Genomic DNA, 20,142 nt, shown 5'->3' with positions numbered 1-20,142 from the left:
GTCAATTTGTTGAGCAATCATAAGTAAATAAAAATACATATTTTCAATATTCATCAAGACTTTTTATTTTATTTAGCAACATTGTTAATATTTAAATACTCCAAACATCTACATGGTTAAAAATAATATAAATCTCGGAGACGAAGACTGGATAATTGAAAGATCAAACGAACTTACCTGAAGTGAAGTTCGATCACAATTATCCTGTCTTCGTCGAAGAGATTTAAGGTCCCTCCCTTCCCATTATATAGTTCCCTTTACAGTACAATGTTGCTGGATCCTCTAAAAAGAATGAGGCTGCCGGCAGGGGGAGCCGCGGGGCGGGGCGCTCCGGTGTGACGAAACTTTTAGTTTCGGAGTTATACACTAGAGGGCGCTAAAAACTACGTGCGATATTTGTGTGCAGCAGCAGAGCTACTACATGGTTAAAAATAATATAAATCTCTTCGACGAAGACAGGATAATTGTGATCGAACTTCACTTCAGGTAAGTTCGTTTGATCTTTCAATTATAGGCAAGATCCATGAAATAGATAAAATTAATAAATGATGATATAAAATCTAATCTAGATAAGATAAAAAAAAAACTTTATCTTTAATCTACACTTTGAGGATTTTGAGACCGTTTCATAGAGTAAAAATTTTAATAAATCTAGTCAACTTTCTTCTCAAACCAATGAGCTCATCATTATTATTCTGAGAGTCAATGAATTATTCCCAGTTATTCCATAGACCATCAACGACTAATTTACTTCTGGCAAGGATAAAAAAAGAACAACTAAGACTGGCAACAAAAATTAAAAACATGTACTGTCAAATTTGTCAATAAAAAAAATGGCTGCTCATTCATGCATTGTTGTGAATTTTGCAAATTATTTGTTTTTAACTCAAGATGGGTGATTTGACCGCATTATTATAATTAAATAGATTTTTACCGCAAACATATTTTACAGAAGAAGTCATTGGCTTCATAATAAAATGTCTGCTGACAAGATTGATTCTAGGAGCTACGAGATCGATAAAAGTAAACGTCGTCAGAGAGCTGAGGACAGTGTTGCGACAGCGGCAATGACCAGCACTGAAGATACGTTACAGTGCGCGAAGATGGAGAACGCAAGCGAAAGTGCGGGCAAGCCAACCGAGCTGTGTTTACAAGCCAGTGCACACTTGATGTCGAGCACTACGAGTAGTTTAGCGGACACCCCTGGCGACTCTGGAGTGTTGTGCTTGGATAGTGAGGACTCTGAAGTGACGAGCCAGGCGCTGATGACGCACAGCCTGGTTGGCGCCGAGGAGCTGGCGTGCGACAGCCAGTGCGAGCCCGCGCCCGCCGCCGCGCACGACATGACCAAGAGCAGCACCAGCAGCCTCATGACTCGCAGTGACATCGACAACCAGAACATCGCAATACCCGACGAAATGGTCCCTGAACTAGTTGAAACACACAGCAAGTCACCAGTGTACGAAAACCTACCGGATGTAGTATTGAAGGCATTGGAAAGCGAAAAAGGATCTCCAAAAGATACAGATAAGTTGCCAAGGAGCTGTGAGCCCAAGAAATCCCTGTCTGAAGATATTGTGTACAGGCGGAGGTGCCGTAAAAAGTCACAAAATGCTGCCGGGTCACAAAAGAAACGAGTTTCATTCCATGAAGACATATTAAATAATACAAGGACTGACAATATTCACATAGAAAGAGGCTTTGTGTCATATGGCCCTGATAGCTCATACTGTGATAGATTTAGGCAGAAGAATAACATCCAAACAGACAGGTTTTCATGGTGTGCCTCCGGAGACAGAACACCCAAGTATGCTGCAGATGTGGCCCAGCAGACCATGTCTGACATACTCACATATGGAGACTCCAGCCATGACAGAAGTGGGGTGTTTGAATACTCGCAAGAGAGTGATCTCAAACGTTCAGAACAAAATGAACAAATAGACCAAGATAACAACAATGAATCTAGGCCACAGAGAAAGTTGTATGGGTGTGATTCTAATAGCTCAGATTCCAACTTTAGTTGTGATTCAGAAACTTCTTCCAGTGATTCCTCTTCTTCTCATTCCAACAAAACTGAAGCTTCTCCAGTGCACAGGAAGGATAAAGCTCAAAAGTCATACTCTTGTGACTTTGAGAATAATCTTGTGCCTTTTATGAGAAAAACTTATTTTTCTGAAGCAGATATTGATCAATCCCATGACAGGACTAAGGTACCACTAGAGGTGACACAGAGCCCAACCAGAGTAAAATCAGTTTTGAAAAAGAACAGATACATCACAACCAACATTGTTGAGGAAACAAAAAACAAAAACAAAGTTCTCAACATTTTGGACACCAACAACATAATAGGATCACTGAAAAGTTTCTACAAAAATTTCAACTTTAATTTTACAGCTGAAAAAGGGTTACCAGAAACTAGTTTAGATATGAACAATGTTGTAGAAGCTCTGCCCTGTGATGTTAATCAGAACAGCAAGGCTTTATCAAAGAGTCTGGACTCTGGTTTTCAAATTGAAGATGAAGATGACTTTGTTGAAATCAACCTGAATGATCAACCCACTGAGACTGATAAGCCAAAGGAAATGACAACTTCCCTGTGTTCTGTGGCAGGAGACAGAACTCCAAATGAAGGCTCACCAAGGCACAAACTCTCACTTAACATGAAAAGCCAACATGACAAGAAGACTCCAGAAATATTTCCTACAGTCAACAAATTTGTGGTTAACTGTGAGAGCACAGTCTATGAACACAAGGGTGTATCCTACAGCTATGTACATGACACATTCCAGACTGCATTTGATGCACCCAAGCAGAGCTTTGTGCCAATACCTGAATCAACACCTAACCAGGAAATGCCAAGCAGTAGCAAACTAGAGACACCTTCGAGAGCAGATGATGACACTTCTAGCAAAACATCTACACCAAAGAGACAATTTAATAAAAATGTGCAAGATGAGAAAGACTGCAAGAATGGTATCCCAAAGCACTTGTGTTCCCCTAAGAAACAGAATGTGAACAGATACAGCAGAAAGTCATCTTCAACTTCACAGAAGACCAATGAAGAAGTCCCAAAACCCCAGGGCAACAGTGATAACTGCTCCAACACTGACAACTCCACTGTAAAGGGGGATGACTTCAATGACGACTTTTTCGACAGCCCTTCTAGTCAGAAACTACAGTCAAACAAATCAGCTTTACTCAACAGATATCTGAAGAATGTATGTCAAAGGAAAGACCTTGAACAGAAAATAAAGAATAACAAGTTCTTTCAAACTAAACTTATATTGGAGAAGAGGTTCCCTAGCATCCTATTCCCCATGAAAGATGTATCTGATACATTCCAATCATCAGCAGCGAAGATGTCTCGCTTGATAGACAAAGAAGTAATAGAGAATAAGAGGTTATCAGTGAGACTGCTGACTGCTGATGAGCCATCCTACTTTGACAGCTTTGAGGACAATGTGGCTATTGAATGTTCTGAAAAGTTGAGGCTGCAAATATTCTCCTATCCCAATGAGAAACTAAACAGGGTAAGTAGATACAAAACAATAATTTGTAAAAACTAGAAGGCCATAATTGCAACAGTTGTTGTTTCTAGGTCAACTGAGTATGGCAGGCTACAAATGTACTTTGTTTAAGAAATAACTTATATTTTAGGCCACAAAGTAAGAAAAAACCTATAAGGAAGTTAGATTCATATTGCAACAACCATGCAAAGAAGTACCTTACTAAAGACATTTTACTTTAAACTCTTAATATTAATATGTAATGTTTGCAATAACACTGGTTCACTTACTTGATTTGTGTTTAATTGACCAATTAGGTGAAAGTGAATACATAAATGTCTCGTATATTTTTACAATTAATGTAGGTACAACATACTTAATTAAATCTCAATAATTACATAATGAAATCTTGGTTACAGATGATGAAAGTCCAATCCCCTTACTCAATGGAAGATGGGTCTTGGGCGCCTCTGCTGGTTTTCATCACCGACTACGCTCTATATGTCGCAGGGGTCAAGTCAGGGGGCACAGAGTATGATATTCTATGCAGACTACCCCACGATGAACTGGATGCTATAGCTGTAAGTATTCTCTATTGAATCATTCTATGAATACAGTCCTTGATATCCATTGTAACTTGGCGTAATTATTATAAAAATTATGTACATTATAATATAATAATTATTGCCAATGCCTTAAAATATCACCTTGTTTACTCATTTGTACCTATAAATGATAAGATAAATAATAGCTGAGAATGAATGAGGATTATGAACTCATGAACCAATTTATCATTTCAAATGACCTATCATTGCATTTGTCACTAACTTCTTATCATAAATGCACAGTTAAATCATCCATGAATACACAGAAAGACATCCTAAGTGTAAGTGCAGGGTTGGCATACTGCACACACCCAGCAAAGGTTATAAACCTTAGACTAGGTCAGTGTTCTAGGTTAGAGGTTTAACATTCATACATCATACATAGGTTTCAAAGAATTTGTCTGTTTATAAACATACAGATTATGTCTAGATTTGAAGAGTAGACTATCTCTGAAGCCCGTGAGACATATTATTATCATAATGATTAGGATTCATAAATTTCTTACTCTTTACTTTCTTTGTGAGTAAACTAAGTAAGATGTTTGTTAATGCTAAAAAGAAAGTGTATATTAAATATTTGAATAATTTAACAGACTCTTATTAGCGTACTTGAAAAATATGTAATACTACATTTTACTACGATACCGTACCGTACCGTCTATGACCGACGTTTTCACACTATTGAATGTTACTTTACCAAGATATTTGCAACTTAAGTATATCATTATGAGGTTGATTAATGATACTGTATTATGTTTATCAGTCAACTCAAAGGTATTGTAAGATTATGCAAAGTTCACCGTAATCATAATAAGAATCATACACGCTACAAGTTAAAGTTCACTTTGCATTGAATAACTATAGTACTTAAGCTATACTAAGCACGCAATACAGTACCATTGCATATGTTCGATGCAAATAGTATTAAATACCTGAGTTCTTACAAACTAGCTTGTCCCATAACTAGTTGACCTGAGTAAACTAGGTAGAAATGTAATTCGTGCATAAATCACTACGATTTAATACCTACTGTTGATGCTCAAGTTAAAAATGATTAATTCTGACGCAAACATTCTATTTGATTTTTAAGTCACGAAAAATAGCGCATAGACCAATAGAAGATCCGCAGCAAGGACTAAAACTAGAATAGAATGGAATAGAATATTGATAGCAGTATTGTATGCCTGTCTGATTGGGCCATAAAACTAGAATACTGCTACCAACAGCAGTATTCATCGCGTGTCTAATTTAGGCCATACCCATATTCATTACGCATTCCATTCCATCCCCAACTATCGTCCTTCAAAACCTTCCCTACACTAACCACCAACCCTTTACCAGGTGGGCCCAGAAGCGCAGTACATCCAAGTGCTAGACATGTCCGGCAACATGGCGTGTTCAGTGGTGACCTGTGAGTCGTCGCTCGGGGCGCGACTGGCATCCTCACTGGAATGGTCGGCCCGTACGTCGCCTCTACGCATCCAGAGACCACCGGCTATATTGCCGCTGCAGTGCAGGCAGCTAGCGGCCGCCGTGGCCAGGCTGCAGCATGAGAAACGGGTATGTTTGTGTATTGTAGTGTAGGTATTTGTAGCAGATATCCTGTGTAGGTAGAACAATTAGCCATTGGACGTCATCAATGCGACGTTTGAATCGCTGGGCTTATACGTCTTAGGGTGAATTCGACGAGAATAACTATACCGGAATTAAAATTATACGCGAGTAAATATCTAGGATAAGTACATTTGCATTCTACCAAGTTATACCATGATTAAATTGAATGAACGAAACTGTAATGCAACTAAAATAAAAATAGCTGCGTTTCAAAGCATGTAATAGAAATGACATGCCAACTTAGTTTGAATGGATTATAAAAGTATGAAATTGTTTATGTTTTAGGGCGGATTCGACCAACGTCGAGTAACTTTTTACTCACGAGTAAAGTACCAGTTACTCGCGAGTAAGCAGATTTTGCATTCTACCAAACCTGAAACCAAGATAACTAGCTTATCCCAAGAATAAAATGTTATACCGCCAAAATTGACCGTGTAACGAGCTTGTTGCAGTCCTATGGCACCCCAGAGGTGCAGAGGGTCTCCACTAACGTCCGCCACTTCCGCCTATCTTCGGCTGTACTTTTGGCCTCACTCCAGCTTAGTCCAGCGGCTCGCAGCTCGTTTTCGACGCTTCGGCGCCATGTTTGGACAGGGCGTCCCCGGGAGCGCTTGCCATTTGGTGGCCTCCAGTCAAAGGCTATAGTTGCGGCATTCGTAGCTCCTCTCCGTACAGTGTGCCCAATCCATCTCCACTTTCGCTTCGCAATTTCCTTGCCGATGGGAGATTGTCGGCACAGCTTCCACAGATCTTCGTTACGTATTGTCTTCGGCCAGAAAACGCGTAGGATCGACCTGAGGGACTTATTGACGAACACTTGCAGTTTGTTCGTCAGCCCTTTCGTCACTCTCCACGTTTCGCAACCAAAGAGCAATACGGACTTCACGATGGAGTCGAAGAGGGAGATTTTTATCCGCCTTGTGAGCACATTCGAGTCCCAAACAGGTTTGAGCTGGGCAAACGCAGCCTTCGCCTTCTTGATCCTGCTCTCTATATCCTCATCTGCTCCTCCCTGACAGGTGACCGTGCTTCCGAGGTAAGTAAATGCATCGACCGAGTCCAGGCGTTGGTCATCGAGTGTTAAGGCGTCCGAGGTTTTAGCCTTGATACGCATATCGACTGTTTTGCGTCGGTTTATTCGCAGACCCATTACTCTGGCTTCCTCCTGCAGGTGTGCGAGTTTCTCTTGTAATAGGTCGAGAGTTGGCGAAATCAGCACGATGTCGTCCGCGTAGTCTAGGTCCTCTAGGACACCTGAAGCCCAGCTTATACCTCTCGGGATAGTAACCACGTTCCTCATCACATCGTCAAGGAGAATAACAAATAGGAGCGGTGACAGGAGACATCCCTGCTTGACGCCAGCTGAAATGCGTATTGGGGCCCCAAGCTCTTTTTCGTGTACGACCCTACATGTACTGCCCTCGTATAGCGAGCGTATCACTTGGATGATGCAGGCTGGTATGCCTCTGCGTTGTAGACTTGACCACAACGCGGTCCACTTCACGGTGTCGAAGGCTTTTTCGAAGTCTACAAAGGCCAGAAATAGCTCCGACTGCCATTCGACACATTGCTCAATAAGGACCCGTAGGGTGTTGGTGTGGTCAGTGCAGGAGCGTCCAGGGCGAAAGCCAGCCTGCTCATCTCTGAGGGTCACTGCTACTTTCGGCGCGATGCGGTTTAGCAGGATCTTAGCTAAGACTTTGGCGGCAGCGGGCAGTAGCGTGATGCCGCGCCAGTTGTCGCATCGCGATGGGTCCCCCTTTTTTGGAACTTTCACCAGGAGTCCTTGTTTCCACTCAGCGGGTACTTGTCCGGCTTCCCAAATACGGGTCAAAAGGGGGAACAGTAAAGTAGCAGACATTGGAGCATCAGCCCTCAGCATATCTACATGTATATTGTCGATACCTGGCGCCTTCCCCGGCTTCAGTGACTTCACAGCCGCAACTACTTCTTCGAAAGAGGGTGGCGCTGTTGGTATATCCAGAAGAATGCTGTCGTTTTCCATGCTGGTGGGCTCTTGTAGGTCTGTGCCCTGGGCTTGCTCTAGGAGACTTGAAAAGTGCTCTGTCCATCGCAGCAGCTGCTCGCTCTGGGTGCACAATAGACTGCCATCGCTGGCTCTGAGTGGCTTCCTCGCAGGTCGTGTGCGTCTTCCACTGAGGCGTCGCGTCACGTCGTATAGCGCACGCATGTCTTTGTGGCGCGCGGCTACGTTGGCACGGTCCGCCAACTCGTCTGCGGCTCTTCGGCGGTCTCGACGTGCGGTCCTCTTAATTTGTGAGCGGAGGTTGGCGTATCGGCTTCTTAGGCAAGATGCGTCCGGCTCCACTGCAGACAGTAGTTGGCCCTTGACTTGGTGCCGATCTTCAATTGCCTGCCACAGTTCTTGCGACATCCAGTTCTCTCTTTGAGGCTTGGAGTAGCCGAGCACCTCTTCCCCTGCGTTTGTGTAGGCGTTCCTTATGCGCGTCCAAGATCCGTCCATTTCCTCGTCCTCGAGTTCTTCTAGAAGTTCGTACTGATTCCGAAGGGATATGCGGAATTTCTCCCGCCATTCCGGGTCGCGGAGTTTTCGTACTTCGAAGCTTCTAGACGTCTGCTCAGGTTTACGGCTTGGGGTACACAACTTGAGGCGCACTTCTGCTACTACAAGGTGGTGGTCGCTATCCACGTCAGCACCGCGTCGGTTCCTCACATCCAGCAACGAGGATCTCCAGGAACGACTGATCGCAACATGGTCTATTTGGTTGCGGGTAACACCATCAGGGGATATCCATGTGACCTTATGACACTCCTTATGTTTAAAAAGAGTGCCACCCACAACCAAATTCTGTGATGAACAGAGCTCGCCGAAAAGTTCTCCGTTCTCGTTCATATTTCCGGCAGCTCCTTCGGAGCCCATAAACTGTTCGCGATTGGAATTGTCATTACCCAGTTTTGCGTTGAAGTCTCCCATCAAGATGACGATGTCCTGCCTGGGGATGCTTCTGAGGGTGTGCTCAAGCTGCTCATAGAACGCCGTCTTAGCATCGTCTTTAGCAGAGTTAGTTGGAGCGTAGCATTGGACGATGCTAATTTTACGAGCGCGGGAGTCGAAACGTGCCGTGATTATGCGTTCCGAAACTGGCTTCCAACTCAACAGGCTCATCTTGGCACTGCGGCTTAAAAGTAGGCCAACTCCGAATTCACGGCTCGCATCCTCGTCTTCTTTGCCGCTGTACAATAGTGTGGTACTGTAATCTGCTGTATCTTCACCAAACCCATTCCATCTCGTCTCACTTAGTCCAAGTATGTGGATGCCGTAGTCGTTCATGACTTTTGCTACTTGGGGTAGCCTTTCAGGTCGAGCCATGGTCCTGACATTCCAGCACCCAATTCGTGTCCGTTTTCGAAAGCCAAAAGTCGTCGTATAAGTGGTCCGGTTATTATTGTTAAATGGAGAATTCTCAATCATCAAATGTTTTAAGGGTGTGCAGGTGATTAGCCCACAGCACCCCGATCACGACGATGGGGCTGCCATCTGTGCGTCCGTGCCCGCAGAGCCAGTCTGTTTAGGGGGTACCCCAAGGCTTCTGGCAGCCTGAGTGGTTTCATACGGAGTGTCCCTCTCCGGCCTGTTGGTCCGCGGGAACTATTTTATTTCATTCCTACCCTGCTACAGAAGTAGACGGGCGTGCCCCTATCCGCCACCTGGGGACGCGTCTCCTAGGAGTGAGGCTCTCCCGAAGACCTGTCGTTGGCATGTCATTTCTATTGCATGCTTTGAAACGCAGCTATTTTTATTTTAGTTGCATTACAGTTTCGTTCCTCGTTCATTCAATTTAATCATGGTATAACTTGGTAGAATGCAAATGTACTTATCCTAGATATTTACTCGCGTATAATTTTAATTCCGGTATAGTTATTCTCGTGTAACGTGATGTTTGGACGAATTCACCCTTAATATTTTATTCGCTGTTGTTATTCTGAGACTTTGCCTTTTAACGTACTTTTGTTTATGTTTTGACAGATGTGTTTATATGTCATTATGACGGTTTTCTAATCAGCTGATGTGCTGCCGCCATTACAAAATTACTCTCGGATAAGCTCGTTACACGGTCAATTTTAGCGGTATAACATTTTATTCTTGGGATAAGCTAGTTATCTTGGTTTCAGGTTTGGTAGAATGCAAAATCTGCTTACTCGCGAGTAACTGGTACTTTACTCGTGAGTAAAAAGTTACTCGACGTTGGTCGAATCCGCCCTCATTCTACTTTATTAATTTTTGGCAAACAGTTACAGATAAAAATGAACATTGTTTTATGCGTTGCAAAGTTAGCGTCGCGTCAAACTATAGATATATCAGCTGTCCGACACCCATAACACAGGTTCTGCCTAGCTTGGGGTCGGATGGCCGTGTGTGAGATGTCCCCACATATTTATTTATTATTATTATTATATAAACTAACGTATAACTACATTAAAAATACAGTAAGATTATTTCATTCACCCTCAATTAGACGGTTAAAATAATTACTGGAAATAAAAACCATTGGCTTTATAAAGGGGTCAATTCGTAAGGGTTGAAAATCCGCTGACTCATAAGTGTATTATTCATGTATGCATTGCACGCTAGTTGAGTGTTATAAGTGGGTAATTACTTTCTTCGTAACTTTCCCGAGACAATAAATCTAATTAGGCCTAGAAATTATACTATCCTATTATAATAATTACTGAGTTAGCTATATAAAATGTTCAAATGAACCAATATCCTACATCACGTAAATATCACAGTATCATCCTGCGTGCATCGTCTTTCATATTATAGGCTCTGCCTCTTTCTCCTCATTTACCTATTTATTATTTCTTTACCTACTTATTCATTATTTATGTATCTATTTATAACAACTATTTCAGAGTGAATTTCTGTCATAACTAATCTCGCTCAGTACGTCCGGTACACTCACACACTAACAAAAACCCCACCTGTATAAACCTTACTTTTCCACCCCCAGATCCCGGAGCTCCTATTCTACGGGCGAGTCTGCTCGGGCGACGCGTGCGACCGCCTCATCGACGCGCCCGGCGCCTTCGCCCCGCCTCTGGAAGGATACCTGATGTGCCGCACGGAGCGGGCTAAGCGCTTCGAGCCCTACTACTTCTTGTTGCGGTTAGTGATTAATATGGCTCTATTTGTAAGGCTGTTTTTAACAGCATGCGGATTTCATCAGCAACACGAGACGGCACGTCATTTTCCATGCGTGATGAATCCCGCACGCTGTTAAAAACAGCCTTAGTCAGTGGATTAGAAGTCTATAAAGATTAGCGATAGATAGATAGAATAGGTATGTGGTGGTTATGGTCTGATGGACGCGCCCGGCGCCTTCGCCCCCCCCGCTCGAGGGGTACCTGATGTGCCGCACCGAGCGAGCCAGGCGCTTCGAGCCCTACTACTTCTTGTTACGGTTAGTGATGAATAATTTTTAAGGCGCCATTTTTAAGGCAGTTTCTAACAGCATGGAGGTTTCATCACACAAGCGGGATGGCACGCCATTTTCCCGCGTCTCGCGAGCGGGTCTTACGTATGACCGCGTGCTCAGCAATCCCGTGTTGCTGATGAATCCCGCACGCTGTTAAAAACAGCTTTAGTCATCTTTATTGACTTCTAATCCACTGGGATTAGAATTCAATAAAGGTAAGTCACAGGTACATGGAGTAGGTGTGTGGGTGGTGGTTATGGTCTCATCGACGCGCCCGGCGCCTTCGCCCCCCCGCTCGAGGGGTACCTGATGTGCCGCACCGAGCGAGCCAGGCGCTTCGAGCCCTACTACTTCTTGTTACGGTCAGTGATGAATATGGCTCTATTTGTTAGGCTGTTTTTAACAGCATGCGGATTTCATCAGCAACACGGGACGGCACGTCATTTTCCATGCGTGATGAATCCCGCACGCTGTTAAAAACAGCCTTAGTCAGTGGATTAGAAGTCAATAAAGATTAGAGATAGATAGATATAGTAGGTATGTGGTGCTGATGGCCTCATCGACGCGCCCGGCGCCTTCGCCCCCCCGCTGGAGGGGTACCTGATGTGTCGCACCGAGCGGGCCAGGCGCTTCGAGCCGTATTACTTCTTGTTACGGTTAGTGCTGGATAACGGGCTCTATTTCTAAGGATGTTTCTAACAGCGTGCGGTATTCATCACGCACGCGGGATGGCACCCCATTTTCCCGCGTCTCGCGAGCGTATTCGTAATTCGTATTCTTTCATGCGTATGACCGCGTGCGGGGCAATCCCGCATGCGTGATGAATCCCGCACACTGTTAAAAACAGCCTTAGTCAGTGGATTAGAAGTCATACATAGAGTAGGTATGTGATAAAATGAACTTGAGGTTGTGGTGGTTATGGCCTCATCGACGCGCCGTGCGCCTTAGCCCCGCCGCTCTAGGGGTATCTGATGTGCCGCACCGAGCGGGCCAAGCGAAACTGAAAAACGAGCTCAATGTCAGTGGATTAGAGCAAACCAGCATGGTGTTCAATGACAAAATCATTAATTTTTATTGGCAGCGTTAAATTAAAATGTATCATTTCAAAATGAAATATCATATTGAAGCATAGTGTACGCTGTACCTTATATATTGAAGTCTTTCGATCATTCATTCATTCATAAATTTCTGTCTTCAATCAATCGTATAAGTACCAGGTAAATGGTCAGTTTCCAAACTAATCCTCCTATTTTCCTCCCACAGAGCGGGAGTCCTCCACTGGGGCGCACACTCACCAGACGGCTCATCCCCTCTGCCCAACAACATCAACCTACGCACAGTATTAGGAGTCAGACGACACGTAGACTCGTCCAACCGACCGCATTGCTTCGAGATTGCGCCAAGAGACTCTAGTAGACTGTTGCTAGCGGCCCCTGATGAGCCGACCGCTTCGTCGTGGCTGCAGTCGCTTCTGTTGCATGCTGCGCAGGTACTGAGGAATATTTTAGTATTTTACTTTGTTAGATGTTCAGTTGTCCTATAAATGGTGTAAGGCGTCACATGGGCGCGTTCAGTTGTCCTATAAATGGCGTAAGGCGTCACATGAGCGTGTTCAAACGCTTTGAGATAGGCCCCGGGGTGCTATTAAAGTTCCAGCTTACTTTTAATAAGCACTAATTAAAATATGGTTGATTCAGAAGCCCCAATAGCCAAAAATAACTCTACACTTACCCATCCCTCTCCCGCAGGCACTAGAAGAGAAGGACGGCGTGAAAGCCGCGAAGCTGACCGGCCCCCCGCCCGCGTGCTCCGTGCTGGTGACGTCACGCCTCGTGCTGAGCGTGCGCGAGACGCCGGACCTGCCGCTAGTGGCCGCCGCCGCGCCCTATCTACGAGACAAGGGCGCCGAGACACTGCTCACAGGTACCCCACTGTTGTGACGTCACTGTGCGTGCTGGTGACGTCACGCCTCGTGCTGAGCGTGCGCGAGACGCCGGACCTGCCGCTAGTGGCCGCCGCCGCGCCCTATCTACGAGACAAGGGCGCCGAGACACTGCTCACAGGTACCCCACTGTTGTGACGTCACTGTGCGTGCTGGTGACGTCACGCCTCGTGCTGAGCGTGCGCGAGACGCCGGACCTGCCGCTAGTGGCCGCCGCCGCGCCCTATCTACGAGACAAGGGCGCCGAGACACTGCTCACAGGTACCCCACTGTTGTGACGTCACTGTGCGTGCTGGTGACGTCACGCCTCGTGCTGAGCGTGCAAGAGGTAGACTGCGATTCACGAAAGATGATAAAAAATTGCGACCTAGTTAAATTCTCATCGAACTCTAGCCCGCTGTAGTGAGATGACTCTATTTGTTAGTGCGTGCGTCACGATGCGTGCACCTATATTTGATGGATTTTCAATGTTGAGGACGTCAAATTCAGATTCAGATTCATTTATTTGCTAGAAACATGGGTACAATAATTAGGTCTTACATTAATAAAATAGTGTCAGGCAAGTTTCACCGATTGTTCGGTATGCAAATTATAGGTAAGTATACTTACAAAACATAATATTTTCATAAAATTAGATTAAACAGGCAGGTATATAAATCAACAACAAAACATGCAGAAACATGCAACCATTAATAAAAAAATTGTAAGAAAGATTTGTGCAATTATAAAAATTATTATAAATATGTCAATCGTGCATTAACAATAGCAATGAATAAATAATAAAAATTATGATAATTTCAATTCAATTTTGGCATTAAAATTTAGTACTAAGATATTATTTATGCATAAAGAATTCGTCTAATGTATAGAAAACTTTTTGAATAAGCCAGTTCTTAAGTTTGAACTTAAAGTGTTCAACAGGTACTTGTTTAATGTCCATTGGTATTTGGTTGAATACTTTGATTGCCATAATGTGGCAGTTTTTCCTGTATAAGGCACTTTTATTAATTGGCATTACAAGTCTATTTTTATTTCGTATGTTAAAATCTACTACGTTTCCTACTTGTTTATATATGTCCGGGTTATTTTTAACATGTATTCCAATTTCTAGTATGTACATCCCTGTTAGCGTTAAAATATTAAATTTCTTAAATAATAGTCTACAAGAATCTGTGGGTTTCCTACCACAGATTGCTCGTACACATTTCTCAATGTCAATCAATGCAATACGTCATGGGATAGCAATTAAATATTTTTTATGATAATATTTAATTTTGTTACAGAATACATAGCGGAGATGAACACGGATGTGGAGATATTGGCGTGCGGCTCCATCAAGAACTTGACTGCGTTTAAAATACCCGACACGGATGAAAACTGGTGTTGTCTGGTGAGCGGTTGTTTTTTATTTTTTTCTGTTCTATAAGTGACGCTCCAGATATATTTTCTTGCGTGGTTATCATAATTACCCTTTCGTTCTATATGTGTTCATATGGTGTGTGTTTTAGCAGCTACAAAACTATTGGGGCTGCCATACATAATAACTGCGAATTCGCATCGCATCGCAAACACGTCTCCCTCCAACTTGCAAGTGTTCCATAGGAGAGAGCAAGACGTCGCGCGTGTTGCGAGCTCGTATCGCGCCAATAGGGAAGGAAACCAAGTGGAACTTTGGCAGCACAATCAATGATTCGGAGAAAAAATGGCCACTAAACCAAATTGGGCACAGTCGCCTAAGCCGCCATCTGTGTCAAGCTGTTATTTTTTCCCCATTCACAGTTTTGTGTATAACCTTTAAAACACTATATTTATGGAGATGACAGTACCTAAAACTGACTACATTTCTTCCAGGAGTGGAGCGTGTGCGAGGCGCGCGAGCGCGGCGCGGGGCTGGCGCTGGTGTTCGCGAGCGGCGCCGAGCTCGAGCGGTTCATCGCCGCCGTCGAGAAGGCGTTCTGCGCTCTCACTGTGAGTACATAAGAGTTATTGTCCTTTAGTGTCGCCACGGATTACCTAGAGATAGATCATCATCATCATTTTATATGAAAAAAAAACTACTCCGCCAGTGCATCCACCGTGTGTCCGCTCTGTGTGTGTGTAGGCCCTACTCATCAACAGCAGAAGCAATCTGTAAATGATGGACTAATGCTGTCTTTCCTAATCAGTGTTCCACTTATGTATCGGTCGCCTTTCCGTGTTGTTTCTATCTACACTGCTATCTCGCCCTGTCCTTCATACTCCTACTTATGAATCGGCCGCCTTGTTCATACAGCATATTAGTTTGCGGGCGTTATAAGACCTGCCCTAGTAACAACATAAAGTTAACTATAATAAATATAGCTGTCAAATTCATACAAGTTATTTCACTGGTTACAACAATAAAACAAAACAAAAACAAGGTCAACCGGGGCCATTGCGCCACAATACTTTGACTTTCATATTCATTTGATCATAACAAACAGACTATACCGCCCTATTAGGCTATAACTTGTGATACATAATATTAGGAAATTTTATCTAGTTTCATATTTTGATGCAATTTTGTAGAATTTTAAATATCTTCTACGTGTAAACGACGTTTCTACAAAAAATGACATTTTTAGGCGCATTAGCCCCTAGTAGGGCTAATGCCTCTTTCACTAGTTTTGTGTGCTTGGAAGAGGTTTTTACTAGTTTAAGTAGATATAATTTATAGAATTACTATTAACGTAGCTAATTATTAGCTTGTAAGCTAAATACTGCGCTTAGTTAAGGAGAATCAGTTGATCAAAAATTTTTGGGGCTATGGCGCCTACGTAGCCTAATTTCTTGCAGTGGCATTTACCCCACCCAAGATTCTAGGGGTGCTCAACATTTTATTAATGAAAATTTTATAGGACTTAAAAAAGTATAAATACTTACGTGACAAATTAAAATACAGTATAAAAGCATACAAGGGCATATTTTTTATAATTTGCAATCAAACCACAACTTTAAATTAGTAAGTATACCATTTTTAGAGTCTGACGTAATTTTAATCATTACAAAACTATTTAGAGTTTTAAAAACAAGTGAGATCATTCTGTTAAAATGACTATTTTTTATTTATTATATGATTATCTTTTATAAACCGTGTTAACAACATTATAATGTCGACACCAAATGACGCCAATTGTTTAAAATATTTAGTTTATTATATATTAAAATTATTTACGTTTTAGTTGGATTACCAATCTAAGAATGTTAATTCTGATACGCCGTTAAATGTTCTTCAATATTGCAGAAGGCGTCATTAACCTAGTATTTTTCGTTTAGGAGTAATTTGGTGCTAATGTCACTGGAACTTTTTCATTGCTCGTGAGTGTATTAAATACATTTATCATAACATAAAATGTTTAGAACCTCTGAAAATGGGGCTATTGCTCCGCAATAGAGGCAATAACCCCATCAGCCCAGAGGCATTTACCCCAAAATAAAAGCAAAACCTACAATTTTGTAATTACATATTGTGTCCGAATCTTACGTTATTTCAATAAAATAATCAAAACAATATATAAAGCAACAAAACAATAACAGTATTTACAGTTAGGAAACATAGATTCTTTTAAACAAACACACATTTGGAACGATTCAAAAAAAAGGTGTCAGGAAACCTAAGGTGGCCGAAAGAGGTGAAAAAATTAAAATGGCAGATTTTTTAAGAAAATTAACCCGGATACGACATCTATTGGTCAGAGGTAAAAGTTTCAGTTACAAAGATAGATAACAGATGACTCCAGTAGTTCTAAAGTATGTGGTTCGGAAGATAAATGGATTCGAGGCATTAGCCCCGTAGGCGACTTGGCCCCGGTTGACCTCATCTCAAGATTTTAAGAAATTAATTTTTTTAATTAATAATATTTGTCAAGTTAACAAAGATTGTAATGTTATTTCCAGAGCGAGCCCTTCCCTCTGAGCGTGGTGGATGGGTCGAAGTCAGCTTGCAGCGCCGCGCACGCCAAGTATGAAGCCGCCTGGTCGCACATGCTGCCCAATCAGTAGATTTTCTGCCCAATCAGTAAATTTGCTGCCCAATCAGTGAATGTGCTGCCCAAACAGTACCTGTATCGCAAGCTAACTACTCTAGGTATCAGGTATACGGCGTTATAGCGTAACTACGATTATGTAGATGTAGGGATAAAAGGTCACCAAAGGCTTCACTAGATATACTTAATGCTAAAAAAGTAGCACATATAACATGGCCGCATGCGTAATACCTAAGTACATATACTCTTTTGCATTCTGTTCAATAATTTTCTGATATAATTCCATCTAGTTTAGTCTATTTGGTACCCAGACATTTTGCCACATTCTTCATAATCGTTGTAGAGCTATGATGTTCGCTAAATATCTTGCCGTTTAATATAAATATACGATAGATGAATGATTGAATTTTATTCAAAACTTCATTCGTTCATTTTAGCTGAACTTAATTAAGATTTAGATTCAGGGCGGGTACCGGAATAAGTAGATATGAAATGGAAATAATTCTGATTCCACAGATGTGGTCTTATTATAGACAAGTTTTCCACAATACTTACTTACTCCGCTGGCTCAGCGACCCGAAGTAGATCTTGGCCTCAGACACAAGAAGTCGCCACTGGTCTCTATCCTGCGCAGTCGCTCTCCAGTCGCCTGCCTGTAGTTGGCGCAGGTCCTTGCCGACTTCATCGCTCCAGCGATATTTGGGACGGCCAACTGGTCTACGACCGCTTGGTACTCCAAGGTAGGCCCTCTTGGCAGCCCGATCCTCCCCCATCCTTTGCAGATGACCAAGCCAACGGAGTCGCTGGGATTTAATTTGACCAAGGATGTTTGGCTCGGAAATCAGGTCTTCGATTTCCTGGTTCTTCCGTACTCTCCAGCTACCATCTTCCCTCCTCGTTGGTTTCCACAATAATACTCAATATTAGCTGCATGCGAATAACTTAATGTATTTAGTCGAAAAATGTATCACGTAAGTAGTTAATTCATACTTATCCATTGTGGATGATATTCTATGATACATAATTATTAGATATTCATCTAGTAGTCCTATTACTATATAAGCATAAGATTCAAAAAAACATTTAAATATTTGCCACATGTAAAGTATTTGACACACTTTCCATGGGAAGTGATAGACATAGCATAAGCCTCGAATATTGTAATGAATTAATGATATGACAAGCGTTGGTATTAAAAGCAAGGAATAATATTATCCCCTGGTTCGAAGAGAACAGAGTGCATAATTTAGATACGAGTTTCAAATTTATAACTTAAAATTTGAATGTAAATATTTTCCCTATTCAATCCGTTATATAACTGTGGTAAATTCAAGATAAATTAGATTATCAATAATGCCATGCTTACATGCATTGTAGTATATTTGTCGGTCGGTATAGTTATGTGAACGACTATATCTCATTGGAAACATTTTAAACTATGTACTAAATCGAGTTGATTTGTCTAATTATTTATCTATTTTTTGTGTACTTAATATAAAATTCTACATACATAATATCGAAATATATTTATCTAATTAAAATGAGGACAATCTTGTTATTATACTATACTGAGAATATAGCAATGGTAGATATATTCCAATGTTACCTATAAAATTTGAATAAATCTTTCCAATATGTATCTATAAGAATAATACTACATATTACTATGATGATTATCTATATTTACTTATGTGCTTTGATTATATTTTAATATTTAAAGTAGCAGTTGTATTCAATTAAGTATTTTACAAATATATACTAACTTGCATAGAAAGTTCTTTAAATAGGAGAAGACAAAGTGCATTTTTGTATGGTATTTGTATTGGCTTTTTATAAAATAAGAAAAATACTTGTTGCTATGAACGGATGTGGCCGGTGGCAAACAGATACTTAGGAAACGTGACTGTTGCAGCTATTCTGAGTTTAACAACATAAAACTTAAGGGTGTTGTGCACCAACATTTAAATACTTAAAAATTAAACCAATTGCTGTCACTTATTGTATCCTATCACAAGTGACAAAAAAATATTTAATCTCGTTTTAAATGTTGGTGCACGCCGTATTGATAAAAAATGATTTTGCATGATAAATCAAATGCTCGATAAATAATCGTTCACCAGCAGAACATAAAGATTGTTGCTACAAAATTATTCTGGTGTTAAGCACAGAATACGTTAGCTTATTCTGAGGCGCGATGCTTTGTTGTTTTTATACTATTCAAAAGTTATGCAGCGGACCTTTTGTAGCTTTATGTGTTTTAAAGCTAATTTTAATGGTTACGTTCTTTTTGGTCTTCTAAATTCGGAAAGATTTTGATTTTAATTGAGATTTAATAGAGTTGGCAATTATCTTACACTATCTTTACCAGTTAAGTTTAAGTTTATTCAGTCATTATTTATATTCATAATTTAATTTAATAAAATCAATATTTTGCGTACTAATGAATTATTGTTTTCAGCAGGTCTCAAATGTTATATTTTTTTTACATGAATTACTAATTATTTTTGTTACATATTTTTAGAACAAGCTATTGTCCCAGTGGTTGTTTTGCATAATAGTTTAATTCGTTATTATTATTAAGCATAATATCAATATATAATAATATCAATGTAAATGCATATTGTAGGCCGTTGTAAGGGCCGTGTGATATTAAATATATTAAGGGTAGGGGATAGTGGAATTTTGTGTAGTTATTTACTGTATAAAGGAAAAAAAACTGTTGCTTCTCTAATATTTCTGTGGATATTCACAAGTAATTTTACATAGAAACAAGTTACAATCCACTATAGATAATCATTCCCTCTTTGGTCTCATACTGTGGATTTAATAATTATAATAATATACTCAATAAACATTATGGATAACTAACGCTTTTAGAGGTTTACAATAGCATGAAACTACAAGCTGTAAAATATTATCAAAACCAAATTATTCTGTCGTTTTGTAACCTACGGCTGCGCTTAAAACATACGTGACTGTGATTTTCGTTATTTATCATTAAGTTTGAAATGT

At 41.2% G+C, this 20,142-nt stretch overlaps 1 protein-coding gene across 3 annotated transcripts; it reads left to right on the top strand.

Moving 5' to 3' along the window:
• Positions 1-801: 801 nt before the first annotated feature.
• LOC105386069 lies at positions 802-17,674 on the top strand. 3 transcript variants are annotated; one of them, XM_048623682.1, is made up of 9 exons: positions 802-3,530; positions 3,926-4,087; positions 5,453-5,671; positions 10,720-10,874; positions 12,448-12,673; positions 12,933-13,107; positions 14,410-14,516; positions 14,978-15,094; positions 17,042-17,674. In XM_048623682.1, the coding sequence occupies exons 1-9, from the start codon at positions 978-980 to the stop codon at positions 17,144-17,146; spliced, it is 3,819 nt and encodes a 1,272-aa protein (XP_048479639.1). In that variant the 5' UTR covers positions 802-977; the 3' UTR covers positions 17,147-17,674. The 3 variants fall into 3 exon arrangements, with proteins under 3 accessions (XP_048479639.1, XP_048479636.1, XP_048479631.1); XM_048623679.1 differs by lacking the exons at positions 14,410-14,516; positions 14,978-15,094; positions 17,042-17,674 and adding an exon at positions 13,142-13,387 and having other exon boundaries at positions 12,933-13,001; XM_048623674.1 differs by lacking the exons at positions 14,410-14,516; positions 14,978-15,094; positions 17,042-17,674 and adding an exon at positions 11,094-11,169 and having other exon boundaries at positions 803-3,530; positions 10,720-10,798; positions 12,933-13,127.
• The last annotated feature ends 2,468 nt before the right edge of the window (positions 17,675-20,142 follow it).

The sequence above is a fragment of the Plutella xylostella genome, chromosome 3, assembly GCF_932276165.1.
Source record: "Plutella xylostella chromosome 3, ilPluXylo3.1, whole genome shotgun sequence".
NCBI lineage: Eukaryota > Metazoa > Arthropoda > Insecta > Lepidoptera > Plutellidae > Plutella > Plutella xylostella.
This window is presented reverse-complemented; position numbering and strand designations above follow the sequence as displayed.

Coding starts and splice junctions, on each gene's coding strand:
- LOC105386069 (XM_048623682.1), top strand. CDS start 978: ATGTCTGCTGACAAGATTGATTCTAGGAGCTACGAGATCGATAAAAGT. Junction 3,531..3,925: donor CCAATGAGAAACTAAACAGG/GTAAGTAGATAC, acceptor TCTTGGTTACAG/ATGATGAAAGTCCAATCCCC. Junction 15,095..17,041: donor AGGCGTTCTGCGCTCTCACT/GTGAGTACATAA, acceptor TGTTATTTCCAG/AGCGAGCCCTTCCCTCTGAG.